Source organism: Aplidium turbinatum, chromosome 2 (assembly GCF_918807975.1).
Source record: "Aplidium turbinatum chromosome 2, kaAplTurb1.1, whole genome shotgun sequence".
Taxonomy (NCBI): Eukaryota; Metazoa; Chordata; class Ascidiacea; order Aplousobranchia; family Polyclinidae; genus Aplidium; species Aplidium turbinatum.
The window spans coordinates 28,099,624-28,123,661 of NC_137473.1; the positions used below are offsets into that span (position 1 = coordinate 28,099,624).

The following is a 24,038-nucleotide window of genomic DNA, read 5'->3' on the forward strand; positions in this document are numbered from 1 at the left end:
GCATTCTGTAGAGGAAACCATGGACGGTTTAGCTTTAACTTCGAACGAGCTTAAAACAAAAACGCTTCATGATCCGGTCTTAAAATTAGTTTTGTCGTATATCCAGGACGGTTGGCCTAGAAGATTACCTGACAATGATAAGCTGCGCTGCTATGCTTCGTATAAAGACTCGATGTGGGTAAAAAACAATGTAATACTTTTACAACGTGACGGTTTTCCACGAGCAGTAATTCCGCAATGTTTGCAGGCACAAGTTTTAAAACTCTTGCATAAAAGTCACTGGGGAATCACCTGAACGAAGCAGATGGCACGCAGATATGTATGGTGGCCGGAGTTGAACAAAAGCATTGAAGAGATGGTGAAGTCGTGCGGACCTTGCAGGCTTGTCGCAAAAGCCCCGGACAAAGAGTACAAAGCATGGCCGAAAACTACAAAGCCGTGGCAGCAGATTCATCTCGAATATGCTGGACCTTTCTTAGGGAAGATGTGGCTGACTTGCGTTGATGCGCACTCAAAATATCCTTATGTTTCTATGCAGAACATCGGACAGGCTACTTCTAAAGCAACGATCAACGCACTTCAACAAATCTTTACGACAAAAGGCTCTCCAGACACGATTGTCTCGGATAACGGAAGTCAGTTCATTTCTAGGGAGTTCAAGACATTTTGCTCAAAATTAGGAACAGATTACATCACCTCGCCAGTGTTCCATCCTGCTTCAAATGGCGAAGCGCAACGCTTCGTACAAACCTTTAAATGGGCAATGGACAAAAACTGCAAGGGAAAAGTGAGCAAGCAAGATGCTCACCTATTAGTACTTACGACATACAGAAGCACACCTCACCCATGCCTCGATCTCGATTGGAAGACTCCAGCCGAAGTTCTTCATGAGCGCCAGCCGAAAACGCTATTGTCCTTGTTCTCGCCAAAGGAAAAAAGTAATTCAAAACAAGAACCTGCATCTCATAAGCGAAGCTATGAAGAAGGTTCATTAGTTTAAGCTCGAAACTATGCATCTGGTTCGAAGTGGCTACCGGGTACGGTAATTAAAAGATGGGGACGTGTCCTGTACAACGTACGAACGGAACGAGGCGTTTGGAAGAGACACATAAATCGACTTCAGCCCAGGTTTAAAAACGCTCATACTGAAAGTAAAAGGGACTTTTTTTATTCAAGTAAAGATAAGGTTGCACCAAATCCAAAGAAAGATTCTGAACCGACTGATACCAATAAACACTCTGGGCATAGTAAAGCTGTTTCACAGAGACGCTATCCAGTTCGAAACAGACGCAAACCTGATTGCTATCAAGGTTAGTCAATACTTTTGTTAGTCGTATGTGCTCCTGACCCTAATTGTAATATGACCATTACTGCAGTGATCTGTTAGAAGCACTATATATATTGTGTGTATGTTAAGTTGTGAATACTTGGTTAGTATCACCCTCCTTTAGCTATAATGTTTTTTACACGAGATCGTGTGTCGTGAATAGTGGAATGCTATGTCTTATTTCTATTGCTAAGGGTTAATTTATAAGGGAGGAATGATACAGTTCAGTAACGTTTATTTTGCGTTATGGCTATTGCCTTAGTGCTAGTGCATTGCACCGAGTCACGTGCACTTGATTACGTCGTGCCGCCTTGTGGCTGTGAGTAGTTTGTAATTATGGCAGCAGGACTTGGTAACCACTACACAGTGATTTGTCACTTGTACACTTAGCTCTACTCGTGTTAAGACCTCTTTTCAATTCCTTTATGTTTGTGGGTTTCTGCAGTACCTACAAGCGTAACAGGTTTAATGTAATTGCAACTTCTGTTTTGATGCAATCCAACCCACCGATTAAGCTTTAGGCCTACTTAGCAAACATTCTTTAAATACAATATATAAATGCAAGCAATGCCACAGAATTCAACTACCGGTAATTCATTTCAATAAGCAAAGAAAGAACTAAAGAAAAAGATCAAACGTTTTAACAGAACATTGTGTCCTTGTCTGAATTATTAATTTAATCAATCTGAAAACAAAACAATGGCAGTTTGTCATTAAATTTTCCAATTTTAACACAGAAAACTGGACTTCTGAGTACCGTAATATCAACATTATACACATGAATTAACAAGTCGAAAGCTGCGCACCTCGGCTACAAACCACACGAGATAAACAAACCACATTAGGTGTGATAACTGACAAGTAAGCTATACTTTCGCAAAACTAATTAATTTGAAAACATAAAGAAGAACAGTCGAGCCGCAGGCATAACCTGTCTTTTGAACAAACGATTACTACGTTATATTGTAGGGCTTCCAATCTAAGACTTTCCTTTCTGATTCAGACCTGCCTTATTTCATTGGATAGTAAACTTTACTTTACCTATTGATAGCTCTTAGGGTGAACTGCCATTTACCGACGAGAGAAGATTTGCCAAATCCATCCTTGGTTTTTATTCTTCACTTTGAACATTGGTTTTATATTCCATGACGTAAATATTTTTCTGAATGTGTAAATGTTGAAGAAATTTTGCTCATCATTTTAATTTTGATTATAGAGGCTTACAGCATAGTTTCCCTTTATGCTGCACTCATTGCAGTAATTTGTTTGTTTGTTTGCAGAACTGAAGATGCTCATTACTATGTAGCGAAATATATATTCTTTTTAAACATGAGGCTGGTTGAACTTTATTTTAATAATTCTCAAAAAAGTTTTTCGATGTGATTAAGTCAACCGCTTCTTGCTGACGGCGTGCCAGGGTTAGGTCTCGGTGTCTCAGAAGACATTCACTTTATCCTCTTGATAATTAATAGATCTATTCGCTGTTTTTCCTGATCAGTACAAATCACAACAAAACGCACCCATTATTAACATGTTTTATAACTATGTTCAAAGTATCTTCTATACTACTGTATGTGATCATGTTAGCGATGCGCATTCGAAGTTATAAATCCTTTCAATCTACATTATCCCACTTCTCTCTCATCGGACTACCTTAACGTGGTGGGAGAGTTTCCGTGCCTCAGTGACTTCTAGCGCTGTGCTGGCGGGAGCTAACTGATCAAAGAAGGGTTACCCTTGCCAGGTTGGTCGAAAAATAGAGGCCAGATAAAACGTAGTCCAAAGTACGCAAGTCCCCAACGGCAGAGTAGGCGGATGAAGTCAATCAAGGCCAACGACTGTGAAGGCGGATGAAGGCTGTAGCATGTCACCAGCTCCAATCGTCTTGGCTTGCGATGCCATTGGACAAAGCTTCTGGTCTTGTCAAATTAATGTGTGCTTGTTGAATGTGCGCCATCAAGTCCACGTTAATTAAACCACGCACAGGTATCTCTGCAAGACTTTATGCGAGGACCATCATCTTCAAAAACGAGGGATACCCATCATCTCGTGTTGGGCCCCAATTTTTCCTATGGAACGTCCCAACTATAAAAGTACCTTTGAAACTTGTTCAATTGATTTAGCCTACTTCTTTATTGTCAAGCAATATCTTGCAATGTTTTTTAAACTTGTAATGCAGCAGTCATTCAAAATGATAAAATACGATCTCTGATCAACACCCTCAGAGTAAATCGACTTTCAATGATTTTAAATTTATGTTCCATTACTTCCAACTCTCATCTGCGCACCTGATTGCATCAAGCATTTCTATTCCAAAACCCAATAACTTTAACTAAATTTAACCAATAACTAAATTCTATTTGCACTGGTATAATCAAAATACATATCACAGTTGATGACAATAATCGAAAATTACCTGCATCGTAACTCCACTCTGTGGTGCTTCCTCTTTTCACCCGCGATTGCCATAATGGAGTATTGTAATAGCGATTCAACAAATAAAACCAAAAATCGATTGACAGTTCAAATCGCCTATCAAACCAGGCTTGGAAGATAGTGCAGGGGCATGTGTTTTGTGCTCGCAATGGCGGTAGCTTTAAGTCATTTTGGTACCACTGCAAGCAACTGCAGCTGGAATTTTGCTGAGATGTTTTTGATGGGGTTAACTTGTATAAGTAGATCCCTTGCTCCATTCCACCTAATAAAAATCCACATTATCGTATTGAAATATGACTAAGATATCTGTCTTGTAAAAGTACAGCACATATTTTAAACTAAAACTGTGCACAGTTAAATTCGAAGTTCTTAACTATTCATTAAAGTGAAAACACATCGTAATTGCAAGATAAGGATACCCTTAAAAGTTTAAAAAGAAAGCAGCATTTGTTGTATTAAGCCACTATAATTAAACAAAATTAAACAAATTACAATCAAAAGCACATTGCAATTGACTCTACAACGTTTTCTGAGTAAAATGAAGTGTTTAGGATGTACAAAAAAGTTAAAAATTAACGACAAATTATGAAGAAAGTTTACCATAAAAATAATTCAAGGTTTTGGTTAACCAAGTGAACTCTAAGTTGCAAGTTCAAACAAGAGAGTTTTAAAAGGTATTATGTTTGAGGATTTATGAAAATATACACGTATGTATAATTAGTTGCCTCATTTATGAGACGAAAATCATCCAACAATTCCAATACAATGCAACAATGGCTTTGAGTCAGATCGATTAAATTCTATCAGATTTAAACGCATTGTGCTTGTTATAGCTAAAACCTGTTGTTTCGGTACCCACCATCTGTTTGCAATCGCTGGTCAGGCCTATAATTTCCTTGGACTTCGTCAAAATTGATTTCAGCTCCATTTGAATATCCAATCAAAGCGTTGTTGACGTCCCGGAAGCTCGTTTCCCACCGCATTGCCGTCGGTTGGTACAAGTAGATGAGGTAAGTATTGCACCCGTCTGTTGCTAGTATACATTGGAATGTGCTTGGCTGTAACAGTGAGCAGGGTGCAGTGTTTCCAAACAAATTGTTGACAAACAAAACGTTGAAAGGAAAACTCTGAATGGATTTAAGCCATTAAGGTTTTAATTTACGTCCACGTTAGAAAGAAAATAAACGCTTTTGGGTATTTTGAACTAAAACACTAAAACAATAGCTGCAACAACATACATGATTTCTGAAACCCGTGCTTGACTCAGGATACATCACAACGTTACTCCATGTTGCTTTATAGACAAATAGCGGATCAAAGTTTGAAACACCGAATTTGTCTTCTATACGTTGGGATATGTTCTTAAATAAAACCAAAGCTTTTGAGCTTAATGATGTACTTCCAATTTTGTCGTACCCCTGCGAAAATTTGGACACATTTTATTATTATTATCTTTTATGTTATTAGTGATATATTTATTTACATCACGATAATAATAAGATAAGTTAAAAAAACAAAGTTAAGTCTGTCTTGTAAATTGTGGCTAAATTCTATATAAACTGCTCTCCTTCCTGACACAGCCGTAAGATTCCTGTTATTTCTTTTTCTCTATTTGTTTTTATTACTATCAAATGTTTTCCAAGTATTTCTATCGAAATGTTTAGCACGATCGTAGCACCATAAGAACTGAAAGCATTTCAATTTGAATGTAGGAGAAATACAAAATTTATACATAACTTACCGAGTTGTCAACAAAAATGTTGCCTTTCAATAAATGCTCATATTGAGAAAACACGAAACAACCATTATTCAAAATAAACATTTATATGCATCTTAAAGAAAGATTAACTAGTTACATATGCCTAAACATAAACATGGTAAAAGTAGGTATTTCTGTGTGTGCCAACTTATCCAAAAGCAATGATATACTTTTACAGGTAGGGGAAGGTATGGACCCATGACCATACCTGACCCATGAACCACCCCCTTCCAAATTCAAATAAAACCTTATAGTAGATTTTTTAACAACTAATTAAGTTGCATTTAGTTCAATTGTATTTCTTGGAAAGTTCTGGATGGAATCTTTTAAAATTTTGCAAGTTAGAGGGTGGGGTGTGATTTTAAGGTGTTTTAGTAAAATTTCTCGTTTGCGTTTGGAGCTTTACAGAAACTTAAATACAGCTAGCATCGAGATATAAAATTCAGAAATTGTAATGGGCTATATAGTGCATGATTTAGTACAGTTCATTTAGACTTTACTTCAGTCTAATTAAGTAAAGCTAAGATGGAACTTTGTCACCAACAGTTCTGACCGATGATCCACCAAAAGTGTTGTCCCTTGAACCACACAGTTCATGGGTTAGCACAATGCCTAATTGAGGGACAATAAACATGTTTTATTTATTTTTCATTTTAGAAATTATTGTGTATTGTAAGTAGAGTGTAAAGTAATTTAAAATGACTAGCGAAGCTGGTGATGCCTTATCAATTGTTTTTGTCCTCCCCCCACCACTTGCAGGAACGACAAAACAAACAGTCGACATTAAAAAGTTTTGAACAGACTTTTTGCAGTTTAATATTGCTTAATCTATTTTTCCAAACTGTTAGCAGTGTGCGCATTTGACAGGGTATTTATTGTATCATAAAAGTTTGCTCTAAACATCTTTAAGGTCAAACTTATCAGAGTGATTCAAGGGTCCATACCCGGTGGTTCAAGGGTCCAAACGCGTTTGCACCCTTGAACCACTCTGATCACCGTCAATGTTGTCAAATATTTTTGTTGATCTTATAAGTATATGTGGTTGAATTTTTTACACAATATACTGAAGTGATCACACTATGTTGTGTGGAAGTTTGGTCATCATAGAGTGATTGGTTAACCAACTATAGCTTTTAATGTGAAAAAGTGGTTCATCAGTCCATACCTTCCCCTATCAGAAAAAAATTACTAAGAATAACAGTAGCAGTTTTTTCAATTTTGTATTTCCATTTTGAAACATTACCTTACATTGCAAAGGTTTTCACTTTTATTGGTGTTGACATACCAGTCTGCTTTTTAAATAGGAGCCTGTCCAATGTCCATTGGCAAATTTAACCAAAAGCATTCAAAAGCAAAACGCAACGAAATCGGTGAGAAAATAAGCTTGGAAAGGAGTCGTTTAATGAAGAAATACTTTTAAAATGATACCCCAGAGAAGGCAACTGTAGCACGTTACACACCTGATAATAAACCTCGCCATTATTTTCTGTACTTGGATGAAAGTCATCCCAAAATGGAGCCAAAATAGCGTTTTCACTATTTCGAAATCCTTGAATAAATGGTTGGAAAAGCGAAGATGCATAATAAAATGATGATCCAAGATATATGAATCCATTTGATGCGACACGAATGTTGAAAAATGCCTTACTTCCAAATGGAATTCCATATCGCAGTCTGAAAAATAAAACCTTTTACAACTTGAAATATTAAGTTACATCATTGTTTTCTTTGTTCAATGCAAACCACGAATTTCAATTTTTTTTTGTTTTGCATTTTGTTGAAATAAATTTTTGGTAAGGTTACTTAATTTCTACTGAAAAGGGATCGGAATTTTAATAAATGTTGATTAGCTGAGTATTGCAATTAAGAGTGCTTGTAGCTCCGCAACTGATCACTAATCGGCATTGAAATCCCAATTATTGTGACCAATTGGCAAAGTTGATGTCAAAAATTTGACACATTGGCCTACTGTAATGAAATTTTATGTTGCTAAATCTCTTGTATTGCTTTAGGTTGATGACGCGCACTGCTTCAAGTTAATTAGTCGACACAGCGCTTAAATCATTACTTCTTCTTTGTGGAGAAAGGAGCGTTCTTCGTGGCTATCAAGCACAAGGCTGAGAACTCACTAGTACAGCGAGCAGTTGCGATTCGCTAACGTGGCTATCGCTGTCAATTCTTGCTACAATCGGCTGCCGAGAAACCTACAGCTTCTTCTTTTGTTGTAAAACTGTTACTTCTGCTAAACGTGCAGCGAAATGTTTGTGAACTGTTCTACTGTAGTTATTCACTGTAGTTATCCACGGGGATATTATGGTTTTCCGCTGTGACCATAAAAAATAAAGTCTTTTGTCAGTTGGTACAGAAGAACTTTAAGCACAAAATAAAAATAAAAGACGTTTTCTTGTCAGTTGGGATAGAAGCACATCGAAGCTAAAAATTAAAGACGTTTTTTTGTTGGTTCTTAAGCAAGAAAAAGAAAAAAGATCTAAAGAAGTTTATCATTTCATCTGGAAGCAGCAAACAATCATTGACAACAACATTGACATTCATTGGCAATAAAGAAAATTAAAGATTACCGATCTGTGCTTGAAGATTCAACTGAACGAATCCAAGCAAGTTGTGTGGAACTTTCAATAGCCCGAATTAGAAGACTCCAGAAAGGGTTGGACTTCATACACCCCTACAACTACGATACTTAAAAATTATTTTTCTATTTTTTTTTACGATCATTGCACTTAAGTTTTTATAACTGCTGTAATTGTTTGTGCGTGTGTAACTTAAATTTAATTGTTAAGCCCAATATATAATATGCCTACACTAGGTGGCGACAAGGACTCGATTGCCGTCGACTCGATTGGGTTTAAACTTGATGATGTTCTTTGCGTCGGGCAGGCCATTCTGGAGAGGGACCCAGTAATGATGAGGCTAAGTTAGTCAGGGAAGCCCGGTATCTTAGAAGGCATATTTTGACTCAATTTGTGGAACTTTCTGTAGCCCTAGGTTCTTTGGGTGATAAGCAGGAATTGTTAATTTTTAGATCTAAGTTTTCTACTTTGGAAGAGATTTTACGGCATTTCCATGCACTTTTGGGTAAAATTTTTAACTCTGAAAATTTGGCAGAACTTCGTGACAGGGTAGATTCCGAATTTAACTCGTTAAAAACTAACTTTGAACAAAAAGAAAGTGAATACTCAGATATGTTGGATGCTGACATACATCCTGAGGATAGCGCCTCAAATGTAAGTACTAGGATGTCTAGGAGTTCGTCTCGAATAATTGCACAAATTAACCTATAGCTATGAAGAGAAGAGCTCCAGATACAAGCTGAGGCCGAAGCGAGAGCTGCTGAGGCCATCGCGAGAGCTGAGGCCATATGAGCTGAGACCAAAGCAAACGCTGCTGAGGCCGCCGCAAAAGCTGAGGCCGAAGCGAGAGCTGCTGAGTTCGCACTTAAAGACTAAAGACGCCCAGTTGATAGCTGAACAACATAAGGAGGTAGCTTTAGCTGAATATCGATCAAAGGTGGGCATTACAGATGTGAACTTCATTCGCGGTTAAATTTACATAACCTTTTCCAGACGCCTGTTCAATCCGTAAGTGGACCAATACAATTCACATGTTTTCCAGCTGTTTCAGGAGGTCTCGGGGCCGCGGCTAAGGGTCTTCCGAAGGCTCCAGAGCCAAGACCTTCGAATTAGAGCTGAACTCCTCCACCAGAGCGTACAGGTCGCGAGGCAACAATCAGAAGTAATGTTTTGCCTCCTTTGCAGTTTTCTGCTCCGCTAGGTTTTGATCGCCCAGCTACACGTAATTTGGGTGGTTGTGAGAGGCGTACCGCGTCTCCTGAATTTAACGTGTGTGAGGAGCGTGATCGGGCTGTGCATGTGACTGAGCCCCTCTAGCCCCTTAAGGGATATAGCTTGTCTTCTCCCGCTAAATCAAGTTCTCAACAGCAGGATTGCTTTTTTGAATACCAAAATAGTAGGACGTTTTTCGATAAGGCGGCCTTGATTGGTTACGATGGTAATAATATGCCATTTATCTTCTTTAAAAATCGTGTTACGGCCTTGATGGCAGCTTCGTCTTTTAAAAGGACTCGTTTGACTTTGTTACAAGCAGCTTGTGTTAGAACAGCTGCGCAAACGATTGCTAATTTGGTTTCCGACACCCCTGGCTTGTCAAAGGAAGATGAGATAAAAATGTCGTTAGCTTGCTTGTCCCAACATTTTGCTGTTCGTGGAGGTCTTTTTGCCGAACCGGAAATTATGAAGTACCGCTATGGTAGCAAATTGACTTCGATCTCTTCTAATGATTTGAAAGAGTTTAAAAATGAATTGTCGCAGTGTCTGCTTTACGCGCAAGCTTATGGTCAGCGCGATAAATTGGAAGGACGTTTTGTTTTGGATTTGGCTAAACGACTCCCGTTTGACGGTAAACAACGCTATCTTGACTTTTTAGGTGATCAGTATGGCAGCACTAATGAGCCTACTTTTCAGAGTTTGTTCGATTTTGTTGCACTGGAGGAAACGCGCAAGTCGACTGATTTTAGCATTATGCTAATGGGCGATTCTAGTGAGTCGCAGCAATTTAAAAAGTTTGGCAAAGGAAAAGTGCCTTCATGTCCGGTTAGGCAGACGTCGGTACAACCCCATGATAATGAGATGTCAGGGAGTTTGCAGTACTCCACTGCCGTTGATGCACTTCGCGGTGGTGAGGCCAAACGTAGAGACCTACCGGCATGAATTCATTTTTTGTCACAGGGTCAAGTGGAATATCATTTTTGTCTAATTGTAAAGAATTTTTGCGCTTGACACCTAAAGATCGGAGAGATGTTATTGTGAAAGCTGGTAAATGTTTGAATTGTCTGCACCAACACATGGTTAGGGACTGTGATCAAGCAAACAACTGTCGTAAGTGTGGGCCTAACAACGATAGGAAACACATTTTTTTCTTGCATGATTTTTATGTGACGCCAGGTAATTCTCCGGATTCGGTCGGCAAAGATGATGCTTGTGCCAGAGTTCCTGTGCTTTATGTTAAGATTGGAAATGTTAAAGCAGCCTTTAACCGCATTACTGCTGCTCGTGTTTTGAATCCAATGACGGGTAAATCGAAATTGGTGTATTGTCAGCATGATCCTGGTTCGCAGTTGACGTTTGTTTCGAGTAATTTGGTGTGCGAACTTGGCCTTAAACCGTATGATAAAGCGTCGTTTAAAATGGATACTCTGGCTGGTCAGAAAGCTACTCGTGCTGACCTTGCTAAACTCAACATCAAATCGTTAGAGACGGATGAACTGTTTTGTGATGTATCATCGGTGGTTAACCAAGCTTGGGCTGACGATGTTAAAACTTTACCGCATAAGCAGGATTTAAGTGGTTTCCGTAATTTTCATGACGTGAATATGTTTCATTTAACTGAATGTAGTACTGTAGATGTACTGATTGGCAACGACAACGCTTATTTGATGTGGGCTAAAGACGGGCGTCTTGGTAAAAATCGTAGTGAACCACATGCTTTACTCACTCCTTTCGGTTAGTTGGCTTGTGGTGGTAAGTCACCCTTAGATAAAAGCGTTGCTGAGGTGTGCAGAGTGCAGACGTCTTCAGAGTCGGATGTCATCTCTGGCTATCAGCTTCAACATGCACAAATGGGGGATGGCCCCATCCGCGATCTGTGAGTGTGGCATGGAGGAACAAACCGTAGACCACACCATCTGTAACTGCGCCATCTACCATGCGCCAAATGGTGTGCGTGGTCTGCGTGAATTGGATGACGAATCAATTCAATGGCTGCTCGACACCTGCCCAAACATCTAGACCGCGTCGCCGCCACTGCCCAAGGGTGGTAAAAGGCAGAGCCCCTCGACCCTTGAAGTGGCGAAGAACAAGGTTCAAACGAAGAAGAAGAAGAAGAAGCGTAAAATTGAGTCTCGTGATATGGAAATAGCAGACCTGAATATAGTCATTCAGGATTTGACATCGCAAAATGAAACCTGTGAATTGTCTCACAATGACATTTTGGCTAGAGAACTTGTTGAACCGAATATTGAGTTGAAAGATGGTCGATTTGAGATACCTGTACCGTTGAAGGAAGATATTGATTTACCTAACAATTATGTGTTGGCGTTGGATAGAGCTGCTGTTTTAAGAAAGAAGGCTTTAGAACAACCTGAACTTTGTGATTTCCTTGCTGACACCATGAATGGTTATATTGAGCGTGCAGGTGAAGCAGGAAATGTAAAGGGATTTGAGTGGTATTTACCATACTTTGTGACGTCACAATTAAAAAATCGCATTATTTACAATGGCAAGTCTGAATTCCGAGGAACTTGTGTAAATGATGTAATGTGTTTTCGGGTCCTGACTTGTTAAACCCTCTGGTAGATGTTTTGGCTAGATTTCGGCTTAGTAGATTTGGTTTCATGGCTGATGTGACTAAATAGTTTTTTTACATTTTGGACACTTCAATATGCAAGCCCAATTTTATTGAACTGCATACGTACACAGGCAGTGCCGTTCGGACCGTAAACGAACGCCCTTTGGTACCTTTGAGGGACGTCCCTAGGGATTTTACTGTCATCACTCCTGCCTCACTTTTGACCCCATGTTTGGACCCATACTGTGCTGTTGGGCAAACACATGATCTTGACCAACTAAGAAGGGATTATAGGTTCAACTTATCCCTTTCTCAGCAATTTTGGAGTAAATGGATAGATTTTTACTGGCCAGGGCTTCAGGGTGAAAAAAATAGATAACAATGACCGAGAATTTGGAGCCTGGTCAACTTGTAGTGGCGGGTTTTCTCCAAGACATTGGTAAACGTGGGAAGTATCAACTTAGAAAGGTGCATGAGGTAGTCCCACAAATTAGGAAAGGAAAGCCTGTGGTTTTGAGAGCTAAAATTGCCGTTTGCAACTATGATGAGTGTACGGGAGAAGTGAAAGTAGACTACGTGTTGAGGGATATTTCGTGCCTCGCCCCCGTAAAGAACACTTAAGAGTTAGGGTTTGAGCCTAGTTCTGTCTGCGGTGACCGACATTTGTCTGAGCCCAGAACAGACGGTTATTGTCGCAACCATTGTACAGTATATAGCAGTGGTTCTCAAACTGGGGTCCGCGGTCCTTTTAGGGTCCGCGAGACAATTTTCTAGGACCGCGAAGCACCTTCCAAAAAAATTAACACGATCTCGAAGAAAACATTTTTGTGGAAAGTAAAAATTTTCAGGCAACTTATTTTCCAAACCAAACTTAAAAGATGTATTTTAGTAAGCTGGCATGGCATCCCTCCACACAGTTTTTTAAGCCTGGCCTTTCGTTTGATTGTGATAGCCTTTGTTTCGTTTCTATCGCCTTTGTAACATCAAGGAGTGCATAGTGGTGACGTACTCTTACGACACTCGTGTTTACCAGATCAAGAACAGAATTACGAAATATATTTCACTAAAAAAGGAAGTAAGCGAAGTTGATAAAGGCTGGTTATTTTTACTGATTTAAGTTTTGAATTGAATGCTTTTCCAAACTTTTAGCTTTTTTAGCCTCAGTCAAATTAGCTTAAAATTAAGAACTTTCTTCCAATGATCCAATGATTCCTATGTTCAATTTGATATCACTGTGATACATTCTGGAGAAGAAAAGCGCAGTGCGTGCTATGCTGTAAAGTTTTAGCAAGTTCTGCTCTAAAACCTAGCAAGCTGAAAAGACATTTGGTAACACATCATCCAGATTTTCAAAACAAAGGTGCAGATTTTTTTAAACGGCAAGCTGATAGTTTAGTTAGGTCAAGATTTCATAGCACTGGTGGTCAATGGAAGGAAAATACTGCAGGGTTAAGGGTCTCCTACAAAGTTGCAAGAAAAATAGCTATCGCTAAGAAGCCTCACACCATCGGAGAGCAACTGATCTTGCCTTGTTGCCAAGTTATTGTATCAAAAGTTTTGGAGAATCTAAAGTTCAAAAGCTGAAGCAAGTGTCTCTGTCAAACGACACTGTGAGTAGGAGAATATCTGAGCTATCGGAAAACATTTTGTCGCAGGTGGTGTCAAAGATACAGAAGTCAATGTCACATTGATACCTAGCTCAAAACAGGTTGGATGTAAGGCATTATAAGTTATCAAGATCATATTGAACCAAACGAAACCTAACATAGAACTGATAACACCCAAGCAGTACACCCATTTCATTGACGTGTACATTTTTAATTGCATGGTTGTAACAAATAAATTATTATTTACCGTTTTTACGCTAATTTGCCTTAAGTTTTGGAGGACCGTGAGTCGTTGAAAAAAATCGCAAGGGGACCGTTCAACAAATTTTTTGAAAAAGTTTGAGAACCACTGGTATATAGCGTGTACCTATGGTACCAATTTCATGTATCGTCGTGTATTATTCTTATTGTTGTTCATTCTTTGCATGCACTTTGTATTTGCGTATTAACCTAACCATGAGTAATTCAAACAATTTGTGTATCGCGTGTTTTTATTTATTGGCTCACAATTGTCGTCAATTCTTTTTTAGTTACGCCATGTCAGACTGAGCCGCTATGTTATGGAAAATCGTTCCCCAAATCAAACATCACATAAAACCGTTAAGGTCTACTTAACCTGGCATCTTACGTCATGGAATATTGCTAAAAAATGAGCAGAGATTTCATCATCCTTTGTAACACCTGTAAAACAGTTCACAATCCTTTTTAACACCTGTGGAATTGCTTAAACACGGTTATCGACTATTACGTCATGGATACAAGTTATGTGGTTTGAAATATCCCAAGTCAGTTTCGCTGTATTAGAATTGTGGCTGGAAAGGTTGGTCGAATGCTTACCAACTAGACGAAATTTCCGTCTTTTATCCCAGAAATCTGTATTGTGGCGACATGTTTTCTACTGCGTAGTGCATACGACATACGTGTTGCACTAATTTTTTAACAGCCCGTGTTGCTGAGTTTTTCTTGAAATACAATTCGTGAAGAGACTTTCAGAAGTGTGTTTCGCTGGTTGTTATCGCATACAGACGAAAGGATTCAGGAATTTTATGTTACGACTTTCCCACGGAAATATTATGGTTTTCCGCTGTGACCACAATCTCTACAGAATCAAACGATGTAGGTGCATCTCGAAGGAACGTCGGTGATAACCAAATCAAAGAAATTGTGTTTTTATTGTGGTCCTTCATAAGTTCATATCACGACAGAAAGCTTTGTCCAGCGCGAGACTTAGGGTCGAATGCACCAACAGTGATTAAACTGTATTTAACTTAATCTTGAATTGAACTATAATTAAGTGAGACTTTCGTATGCACCAACACCAAGGGCTATTTAAACCATGATTAAACTGTGATTAACTAGGCAAGTTAAGTAACAGAGTTAATACAGCTCCAGAGTAGGTTTAAAGCTTGATTAACTTACCAGCAAAGGTTTCTAATACTGGTATTGTATTAGTTCTTGGTAATTGCAACATCATGCTGCACCTTTTGAACTATGGAAGGTGTTATGTGTGATTGGATTAAAATGACCGAAATGTAATTGTAGGCCCAAAGGGTTCTTCACTTTTCTTGGACAGCAACTGATTTAAAATTGTATATATATAAAATAGTTGAGGCCCTGAGTTGAGGTTATGGGTTGCTTACCAAAATTTGGCTATTGTAGCCAGGGGCGCCGGAACAATTTTTGACTGGGGGGGGGCAGGATTATGAAAAAAGAGAATTTTTGTTGCTGAAAGGTCAATTTTTTTTAACGTTTTAACATAAGATATAGCGATAATGCTCATTTATCAGTTCACTAGAGAGTAGCCTAATGATACAAGTGTCCCGTATACAAAGAAGGGCATCATGCTATGTTATAATGATGTAACTTACTGTGTTGCAGAATTTTGTGCCGTGAATATTATTTTGAGACAAAAATGAAAGATCATACTTAGGCTAAAAGCGAATAGCAGAAATTGTTATATTGCAATATGTGCAGTAGGGTGGGGTGAAAAAAGAAAATCTTGATTGCATAACGCATATAATCCATTTGAAAGTACCAATTCGAATCATAACGTTTTAAACAAAAAAATATCTCCTTATTATTAACGTAAAATTTTGAATTTCATACAATCACGATAGGCCAAATAGGCCACTTTCGGTAAAATGGGCCTGTCTGGGCCAATCCATAAACCTGATACTTCTGAAACTGTTACATTCCTATCTTAACTTTTCAAAACGAAACTATTGAGAATAGTTCCAGCCTTCTATGACCAATTGTAGAGGCAACCCAAAACTTTTTTCATGGTATGTTTTTTTATTCCCAGTGGCATTATTTTGGGGAGTACTCAGAGTTTGTAATCCAAATTTGTATTTTAACATACCCCCCTTTAACATTAGGTTACAAATAACTTATCAGCAAATATAACGCTTTTTGCCATTGCCATGAACAAACAATGTATGTAGGTACCTTTTTCTACCACTGAACTGTACTGAATCCCATAACAAATCAAAGAAATACTCATTGCTACAGTTATGACTCAGCAAAAACCATCAACAGTCTGATTAAATCATTGATCAACTAATCATAAACAAAATTTTGTTGGTGCATACCAAAAACGATTAACTTTAATCACTGTTTAGTTAAACAATCATTAACTTTAATCCTTGTTTAAGTTAATCACTGTTGGTGCATTCGACCCTTAGTGTGCTTTAAATGTAATAAAAAGGGCTATTTTTCTAGAGCAGGGGTCACCAACCTTTTTTGCATGCGGGCCACTTTGGCACTAAGGAGAGCTGTGGCGGGCCGCACTAATAAAATTTTAGGTAGGTTGACTCTTATGGTAGAAATGAACGCATTTCGTACCCAGTATTCAGCGTTACATGTTGTTACTATTTATCTTAGAATACCGCAGCAACAAAATTAGTCGAACAACGCTACCGCCAGGCCAAGCTCCTTTAACAACACTTTTGACTTCTTTAACAATGTCTAATAAACGAGGCCACTTGTTTTGCGCACTTATAGCGAGGCGAACGGTTTTATTAGAATATTCATCGCCAAGCAAGAGTGATGTCACTTCGCTTCGCAAAAGATATCTTGCAATTAACAGTTTCAGTAACCAAAGAAATGTTTGACACATCGCAATACAGGCAACAACAGTGACCTGCTATGCTGCTAACATATCAGCGAAAAATAGGCTCCAATAACGGGGAGAAAGAAACTAGGCACCATGAAACAAACACTTGTAGAAATCACCAAAAAAAAACGTTTCTATCGTAACTCATGAACGGTGTTCCCTCTAAAAAAGCAATGAGTTGGTTTTTCATCTTTTTGTGAGAGTCTATAAAACCGCATTTCTTGATTATTTGACAACTGTTACTTGCGGTGCTTATCAGCATGGCAAGAATTGTTGATTAACAACATTTTGCAGTACCGTATCAAACTAAATATTTTCATAATTCAACCAGAAGTTGTCTTTTGAAAAAACAACCATAATACAACCAGAAGTTGTCTTATGAAAATACAACCATAATGCAACCAGAAGTTGTCTTTTGAAAATACAACCATAATACAACCAGAAGTTGTCTTATGAAAATACAACCATAATGCAAACAGAAGTTGTCTTATGAAAATACAACCATAATACAACCAGAAGTTGTCTTATGAAAATACAACCAGAATTAATACAAACAACACCTGTCAGAAGATATTTCATTTTATTGATACAACCAGAAAAAGCCTTTAAATTTATATATGATACTTTGTCAATTTATTATAAATTGACTTGGCACACCGGCCTATTTTGCTAACAAAAACTTGCTTAAAGGGAACACTGCTTGTGAAACATAATAACGGTGAAACGCACACTAGTGTTTACATGACACATACAAATTTAAAATAAGCAACCCTATGCTCACAGACAATTTCGAAATTCGAAAACAGACGTTTTAATCAACCACTGGGACAGTGTGGCTGGACATCGCATTGGAATAACGTTGAGCGACCCCCACCTAGAACTACAATCTGAATGGTCGGTCGGTGGAATCGTATGCAAAGCGAAAATAATATGCTTCCCGGAAAGAATTTTTTACCTTCATGCTCATTGACTCCTCAAGAAAAGTATTTTTGATTATACTTGTACGCTGATACCTTCCGCGGGCCGCAGCGATACGGCGTGGCGGGCCGCATGCGGCCCGCGGGCCGCCATTTGGTGACCCCTGTTCTAGAGTATGTAAAAGCAGAGAAACTGCTGATACATCTGCAACTGTCCATTCGGATGCCTTGAATGTGATCAATAAATTCCTTCAATGCTTATCTTATGCCACGTTAAATGCTGTTATTGCCGGAAAAGAATTATCTGCCTTAATTGATACTGGCGGTTTCTGTAGTTTTATAATCAACGAGACAGCAAGAACGTTGAAGCTTTCAATCAACTCTGCCTCGTTACAGGTTTAGATGGCTTCGTGAAACCTTAAAGGTAATGTAGGTCATTGCATGACTGACGTAATGATTAACCGAGGTAATTATCCAGATGTGTGCTTGCGATTTCTCAATGACATTCTGCTGGATCAAGATTTCCAATGTCGACACAAGTCTGCCGTTGGCATATTTGAGTACAGAACGTACAGAACCAATGAAGAGGATCTCGTGGCGTTTCGTCAATCAGGATTGTGTGTAGCTTCGACTGCTGTCCCATTGCTGTTCTCAAATTTGTCTCCAAACTGCAAACCAAAAGCTGTAAAGTCGAAAAGATTCAACAAGAAAGATCAGGCTTTTATAGAGGGCAAAGTATTACGTCTTCATTCTGAAGGAATAACCAAGCCCAGCATTTCTTCTTGGCGTGCTCAAGTAATGGTAGTGAAAGATGGAAAAAGCAAGAAAAATCTTTTTTGCATAGATTATTCGTAAACAATCAATTTGTTTACGGAGCTGGACGGTTACTCCTTGCCCAGAATAAACTTTGGCCAACAAAAAAATGTTGGCACAAAGGGTGAGAGTCATTTTAGAGTATTTCAAGGCCCCTGATTCCGAAAATGCACTTAGTTTTTTCGATTTTGCTCTAGTTTTCGAGATATTTGACAATGAAAATATTTTAGAAATTGTTACTCAAAAGCTTGTAATTGGCACATTACTTATTTTCAGCCCTGCTTACCATTGTGATGTCATAATTGCACTTGTCTAGTTCAATTGGTTGATTTGTACAAAACTTCAAAACGCAAGCAAGGGTTGAAATGAACTGTGATTAAACTAAGGGAGACATGAATATTCAATGAAAACAGTTGTGAATCAGTACCTCACAAACAAAATAGCCCGAAAGTCATGTGTTTATGAATGCAGCTTTATATTGAAAAGGTAGGCCTACTGAAATGGATAGCCTACTTGTACAAATGAAATTTTATTCTAAGCCTTTGCCAAGGCCAAGTCTTTGCTCCAAGAAGTTTTTTTTTTATGTATAGGCTAATAAAATATGCCTTTGACGAGTAGGATGCTGTCCTCTATACGCTGCATTGACACTGTCTGCTTTGTAAAGCGCTGAGGAGCAACGCATTCTGCGATGGATACAGAGCTATATAAAAACAAGCATTATTATTATTATTACTTTGACATGAAACTGGTTGATCAAGATAAGTCCTGGGTTCCTCTTATAGTATGCAAACATTGCACTCAAACCCGTTTCTGGACTCAAGGCTAAGAAGAAGTTCAGAGTGCCATGGCGTAAAGAGAGCCGTGGAATCACCTTATTGATACTTCTGTACGATGAACATGTTCGAAAGATGTCGTCACAAAGGAAGTTGGAACACCGTGTTTACATGGAGTGTGCAAGGCGGCCATTGCATGGACGTTGCCATTTATATTTTTTCTTTGCCCTCTCTTGCTTCAAGTGGGGATTTGCTTGAAACAATAGTAAAACGTGAATGACCGAGAGTAACTTCAATACCTTCAGCAATGTTTTGGAGCAAGGTCAAGGTTTTTTCTCAAAACGATTTCTACCACCTATTGTAGTTAGAGATTTAGTTATCAAAAGTGGCAGCTGGAATCTTGGCTCCTCATCTCGAATTCTCGATCAACGTGGTTTGACTCCGAGGCCAAGATTACGTTCTTCCGTAACAAGGATAAAATTCTAAGCAGCTACTTTACTGAAAAACATAACTTTGTATTCTGTAATTACATAAATGGCCTTCATACCTTGATGGGGTGTTGCTCAGTAGGTTTAGGCCTACCGTAATAAAAAGTTGCGTTTGTTCATCGGTAGCTTTGTTTTGCTTATTTGTCCAGTTTGTTAAGCAAAACAATATATGCAATTTGTTTGTACTTAGTAGCTTAGTTAGTAAGTCTGATACTGTTGAAGTCAACAAATATCATAACGCAAGACACAAGTTACATATTCTACATCTTGTATCCTCAGGCTTGCTTCACGTTGTATTTTGATTATTACTGGGCCAGTAAACGTTAAATAGCTGTTTGTTTGGGTTGTAATCAACGTAATTGGTTCCAAATAGTGTTTATACAACTCAGAAATGTGCCTGGGATTACTTTCAGTTTTTTCTATGTAGTAAACGACACGACGTTAAATCTATAGGGGCTCAAAATTGTAAAAAAAAATGTTTTTGCTGTATCTCAAAAACTAGAGCCAATTCGAAAAAAACAAGTGCATTTTCGGAATCAGGGGCCTCGAAATACCTTAAAATGACTCTAACATGTCGTGCCTTTTGAAAAAAAATTTTTTGTTGGCCTGTGTAATCTTTCCAATTATAAAGTGTTTTCCACGTTTATTCTGAAAAGCGCATATAGCTAGGCCTACAAGCAAATCCGTACTGCAGATGAAGATAGGCGTTTTACTGCATATGAGGCGCTGAGAAATTATGGGAATTTAAACGCATTCCGTTTGGCGTCACAAATAGAGTTCCTGCGTTTCAGAGAGAGATGGACCATGTGGTGGCAAATGCAAAATTAACTGCAACATTTCCTTACCTCGACAACATAACAGTGGTGAGACTGGAGGCTCACTCAAAAAGAACATGATAGAAATGTGTTGAGCAATTTCTTCAGACCAGCGTTTATCAACCTTTCAAAACACGATTCGTACCGGTACTATTTTGTGTCTCAAAAACTTCATCTGCACAAACCAAGCAAAGTTAGTTTGCAGCAATTTGCTTTCCTTATTTGTGAACAACAATGGTAGGGTTTGTTCATTAAAATTATGCATCCAAGCCAATTTTAACGCCAATGGCAGATGCAATGGATTGATCTGAATTCAATTTTCGTTTAGCCTACTTCACTCCCTACTGCTCTAAATAAGTAAACTGAGCGCTCTAAGAAGCGTAAAGGGATTTTGTTTAATTAGTAACAACGATAATTGATGTGCATGAAAAAATAAGCATTTTTTATTCAAATATCGAAGCAGGCTAATATTAATGACTCGTTTGCTGTTATATATTTCTGGAAATTTCAGACCAGTTAGACACAACTTCTTGCTCTAAAGCTCCCTGCATTAGGTCATCAATTATGTCTTATGAAGAAGACAACTCCTTTTTCTCGTTTTGGTATCAACTATACTAGTCTGCTAAACTCCGTTTTAGCCAAGTAACCTCCTGTAAGTAGGCCTATAGTGGGATTTTGCATAAGAACTTTGTGTTCCGTACTTGAATCGTCAGATCGTTATTAGATCTATCTACAGTTCCAACCTAAAATTCAACCTGTTTTTGAGAAGAAAAACAAACATGCGTTGACATAATTATGGTACTTAAATCGTGATGCTCTATATGCCTAGAACCAAAAGATCTGCAATCAGCAACACTACATTAGGTAATATTTTGTGAGATTGATATTTTTATGTTGGTTGAGCAAGAAACATTATACAAATAACATTAATAAATCTTTATGATCTTCAAGTATATGCTTTAGGTGTGTTTAGGACTTGTATTGTAATAATAATTATGGCTGTACTTCGAAACGAAGATGAAAAATAGTTAAAATCACGTCATTTACAAGCTCTCATATGTAATGTAATTGTAATGAAAGAAAATAAGGCAAAACAATTATGAACGCCGACGCGATTAAACCGATTACGTACGCAATTAAAACATTCAATGTGCAGCATCATGAAACAGAAGCGATGACACAAAGGTATCCTGCAACGTTAAATCACCGCCAACATAAGTTTTTTCCCTGCTAAAGCGTTTAAAAAAATGTAATGAAGCTTTATAAAAAATTGCTGACAATCAGACCGACAAAAATTAAGGGTTGGGGGAAGGTGGGGTGGGTTGAGCAATGGGGTAAGTTGAGCAACCCCTAGTTCCGGGAAAACGGACAAGCTAAAACAAATTTTTCCTTTACCAAGTTATTTCACCCATAATGCCTTTTAAGCCACTGTATCGATCTAAACAACTGGAAGCTTTGTTTAGGAATGGTTGCACTTTTTTGAGTTTAGGTGCTTAAGAGTAAATATTTGGCAGCGGCGGAAATTTTTGTCTATTGAATTATTAGTAGAGATAGATGAAATTCGTTTTGCAATTGAAGTAGACGTTACATCTGCCTCGGCTTGTAGCCAATAATGCAATATAGTTTTCTAGCAGTTTTTGAAAAAAATTAACTTTTTAAAAATAGTGGAGATGGGGTAAGTTGAGCAATTGCTCTTGGGGTAAGTTGAGCAGTTGCTCAACTTACCCCAGTCAATAACTTAAGACAGCTGATTAGGTCAAGCCAGCTAATTATCTTGTTTTTTTCTTTTCTTTTCATGTTAAATTTACAATTGATGTACAGGTTACTTTTTCAAATATATTGCTTGGTCAATGGTCAGATAAATACAATGCCTCGTATATATCTAAGAAACACAAACAAGGGAAACATTCAAGATGCTGTGCTGAGGAGTGCAGCAGATGATGTTATAAATGGAAAATCCGTAAATGCTGCTTGCCTGCTTCTATTGATCATAGTATTGACGCTGACTCGTTACATGAATCGAGTGAAGAATGCTGTCGCTGCCGATAATGTGACTTCAGTCAGTAGAGCTATGCACGGCTAGCGTGTACCACACATCGCATCAATTACAGCCTCTAGACAAGGCTGTGTACGGACCGTTTAAGTCGTACTACAGCAGGTTTATGGATAATTGGATTCCCAACAATCCAGGCAAAACCATAACAATTTATGATGTTCTCGGAATTGCAAAATCTGCTTACTTATTGGCAATGACTCCTAGTAACATTTGACATCTGGCTTTCGTTCTACAGGGATTTATCCCTTCAATGCGGACATTTTTCCTGATGCAGATTTTGTTTCGAGCATGGTCACTGATCGACCTATGCCTATTGCTGATGGCCAGTCAAATGCCATATTACTTGGCAATGAGGAAAATGGGCTTGTTACTACTGACAGTTGCACAGTTGAGCCTGAATCAGCCGATAACAATGATGTAACTGGTGATGTAGCAGCACATCTTGATGAAAGTGAATCCACTCATCGGCGTCCTTTCACCAGTCCAGGAGTTGATGATAGGCCTACTGTGACAACAGTGTATACATCACCATCAGATATAGTTCTCTTCCTTAAGGCAGCAGCACGAAAGAGCAAAAGAAAGCGACGTAGGGGGAAAAACTGCCATTTTAACAGACACTTCAGAAAAAAATGCCATAGAAGCTCGCTATGACATGAAAGGCAAAGCAACATTGCGTTGCAAAACAAACGCAAAGAAGAAAGACTTGAAAAGAAAAAGCTCAAGGCCACACAACAGTTAAAACCAAAAGGTAAAAACAAAAGATTGCATTAATGCAATCCAGCATTAATGAAGAAGATACTTTTTTTGTAGCAGATTCTGAAGACTCGGTAAACCTCTCAGGCTTGAGTTCCATGGCCTCAAGCGATGAAGAGCAAGAAAGTAACAAATCTCCTGATTTAAATTTGGCACTTAGAGATTTTGTTATTGTAAAATTTGAGGGCAAGTCCAAAATCCATTTGGCTATTATGTGGGGCGAATTAAGGGTTTTGATGATGATGGGGACATAGATGCAAAATTCCTGGAAGTTCACGGGATGATAACGAATATTACATACAGTAACAAAGCTGTGGATGAGTGTTGGTGCACAAAAGATATTGTGACAAAACTACCCACACCGTCAACGATTGGTGGCACAGAACGTCGTAAAGAAAAAGTATTTTTTTCATCTGGACTTGACAACTGGAATGTTGAATAACCATTGTATTTGTGAAGTGGGGCTAATGACTGTTATTGACATGTTCTTGTCATATGGATTCTGTTTTCATTAAATGTTACTACTAAAACAAAGTTGTAATGGCCGGAGAGTATTGTAGCGACTGTATACGTTCCCACGATGTAGTAACGCGTCAAACAGCGTTAATTAAATGCCAGAAAGAAGAAATAAGCACTTAACATAGGAAACTAGGCAAGTAAAAATTAACCATCTAGATGGCCCGGCTCCGGCCGCTTTAACATCAGGTGCAACACTTTTTCTTCTCTGGCGTTACGTCATCGATCTGCAAGAGATTTTTCCAAAAACTCCTCACTATAGCCTAACATTTAAATAGTTTATAT

The 24,038-nt window shown here is 38.4% G+C and overlaps 1 protein-coding gene across 1 annotated transcript in view; it reads right to left on the reverse strand.

The window, feature by feature from the left end:
* The window catches only part of LOC145788472 (mucin-4-like), a 42,879-nt gene that overhangs the window by 10,582 nt on the left and 8,259 nt on the right, over positions 1 to 24,038 (reverse strand). Inside the window, exons 7-10 of the mRNA XM_082600236.1 lie at positions 6,983 to 7,196; positions 5,002 to 5,181; positions 4,623 to 4,821; positions 3,744 to 4,025 (exon numbers count right to left, since the gene is read on the reverse strand). Of these exons, the coding sequence (XP_082456362.1) occupies positions 3,744 to 4,025; positions 4,623 to 4,821; positions 5,002 to 5,181; positions 6,983 to 7,196 (875 nt within the window). The remainder of the gene's footprint in view (positions 1 to 3,743; positions 4,026 to 4,622; positions 4,822 to 5,001; positions 5,182 to 6,982; positions 7,197 to 24,038) is intronic.